Here is a 2,460-nt window from a genome sequence, read left to right as displayed (position 1 = left end):
CCGTTTTTTATAAATATTATATTATATTATTTTAATACTCTCATATTAAGATTCCAATGCAAATAGAGATGTCATCATGTCTGCAACTCTAATTGATTTGAAAGTTAGAACTGAAGGCCAGTGTCATATGCTTCCCCAGCATTCCAATCACTGGGGATAGGTTTCTTGGGATGCACCCAAACAAGCCTTTCACCACAATCCATTTGGAACCTTAAGGTGATTTTACCACTTGGTGGGTTCTCATAATCAAAAACTGTTCCATACACCCTTCGCAGTGGACTCCATTCTTTGTAATCTTCCTGTAATAACATTGATGATAACATTACATCGATGTAAACACACAAGAAGACAAGCAATTAAATAAATGGAAAATGAATGGCAACACAAGAAGACAAGCAATTAAATATATATATATATATAGTCCTTTATTAGTTTAAACATTAGAAATTGATACATTAATAAGAATTTTAGAGTGAATACATAGCTATCATCAATTTAAATTTTCAGAGATTCTCTTAAACTATTTGTCTGGTCAAATAATTAAGTAATGAAAAGTCTAGAGGGCCAGCAATTTTTATATTTTGTGGCTAGCACTTAACTATAAAAAAAATGTGAGTGATCTCCCACCATTGGATGTAATCTCACATCATTAAAAAGATTATTAATGACCAATTGATGGTTACAAAACACAAAAATTGCTGACCCCTGATATTCCTCGTTAAGTAATATTTACATTGATATAAAAATTATTTAGTAAATTAAATAAATGTGTATATGTATATATTTACATGTACCTGCCACAACTGAACAGCAGCAACATCACATTTTCCACCAACATTGAGAAGCAAGATAGCAAAGTAATAAGGATTATTGCTCTTTTCATGGATCTTAACAAGAACATTGCGGTTAGAGTATTTACAAGAGACCCTCTTGTATTCAATGTCCACAACACCATATTTCATCAACTTTGCAGAAGCAGCTGAGTCACGTGCCAAATTTGAGAATGCATGTTCGCTCATTATGAACTCTGTTCTGTCTCCTTCACCGTAATCTGTTACTACTACACGTGTTCCATCTTCGTCACAATATTGTGCTATTTTACACCGAATCTGAATTATCAATTTATCATGTAATTAATTGGTAAATACATATTCACTATATATTATTTCTAGATTTAATTTGGTAAACTTAATTAATTAAAAATTATATATATCATTTAGTATTTGTCACTAAAAAAATGGAAAAATAAATAAAAGAGAAAAAGATAAATAAGTCATTGACCTTTTTGACCCATAAACATTTAAATTTTTGAGAATTTAAAAATAGAGCAATGCTAGAGAACCAAAAGGGTATTAGCCAAAAATCAGCCAAAATATTTTTAGGTAAATTCAAAATCTCTACGAGTTAATATATATGGATATTTCTTTTGCTAAGTATCATAATGTTTCTTTTTCATACTAAATGGATGTTCTTTTATATATTTTTTGAATTTTTTTGTATTGCAAATGTGAATGTCTCTATTTTTTTAAAAATTTCATATTTTTTTTTAAATTTTATAGATATTTAATTATTTTTGTTAAAATATAACTGGATATTTCTTTTGTTAAGTATTAAGATGTTTTTTTTTTCATATTAAATGAATATTTTTTTTATATTTCTGTAATTATGTAGTTTGTAGTCTCTTTAATCATCAAAACGGCACCTAATATCCCATAACACAGCTTCCCGTTGCTATAACCGGCAATCATGGTGCCCCAAGACACAGAATCTCGTTCTGGCATTTCGTCGAACAATTCTCGCGCGCGTAGTCTCACCAATTTTAACAAACCCATGAACCATGGCATTATAAGAGACAACATCCCTGTGAGAATTCTCATTGAACAGCTTGTGGGCATCGTGGACGCGGCGATGGAGGGAGTAAACACATATGAGGGCGTTGAGGGAGAAAGGATCAGCAAGAAAGCCGAATTTGGAGGCCTGGGAGTGTAGCGAGAGGGCGATGGAGATGGAAGAAGAAGAAGGGAGGAGGGAACATGCCTTGAACGCAAAAGGGAAAGTGTGGAAGTCAGGGGCGAGGAAAAGGCGGCGGAGGGTGACGAAGTTGTAGAGGGCAGAGGAAGGGGAGGAGAGGAAGGTGTGGGTCGTGGTGATAGAAGAGGAGTGGGTCGGTGATAGAAGAGGAGTGGGTCGCGGTGAGGAGGCGGAGAGGGCCTGACGGTGAGAGAGAGAGAGGTTTGTGTATGTGATTGTTGGAGGTGGGTATGTTAATGTGAGAGAGAAGAGGAATGTTGTTTTTATAGGTTTTAATTAGGTTTACTTAATTAATTTTAAATTTTTAAAATTTTGAATTTAAAAAATTTAAAATTAATTATTAATATAAATTAATGAAGTTTTGTTTAGTTTTTTGTTGGTAAGCTTTTGGTTCTATATACTTTTCCTTTGTAAAATAATAATAAGTGA

At 32.9% G+C, this 2,460-nt stretch overlaps 1 protein-coding gene across 1 annotated transcript in view; it reads right to left on the bottom strand.

The window, feature by feature from the left end:
- LOC107617757 (expansin-like B1) overlaps window positions 15–2,460 on the bottom strand; it is a 4,032-nt gene continuing 1,586 nt past the window's right edge. The window contains exons 3-4 of the mRNA XM_016319611.2: window positions 795–1,109; window positions 15–299 (exon numbers count right to left, since the gene is read on the bottom strand). Coding sequence (XP_016175097.1) covers window positions 105–299; window positions 795–1,109 — 510 coding nt within the window. The 3' untranslated portion in view covers window positions 15–104. The remainder of the gene's footprint in view (window positions 300–794; window positions 1,110–2,460) is intronic.

The sequence above is a fragment of the Arachis ipaensis genome, chromosome B01 (genome assembly GCF_000816755.2).
Source record: "Arachis ipaensis cultivar K30076 chromosome B01, Araip1.1, whole genome shotgun sequence".
NCBI classification, from domain to species: Eukaryota; Viridiplantae; Streptophyta; class Magnoliopsida; order Fabales; family Fabaceae; genus Arachis; species Arachis ipaensis.
This window is presented reverse-complemented; position numbering and strand designations above follow the sequence as displayed.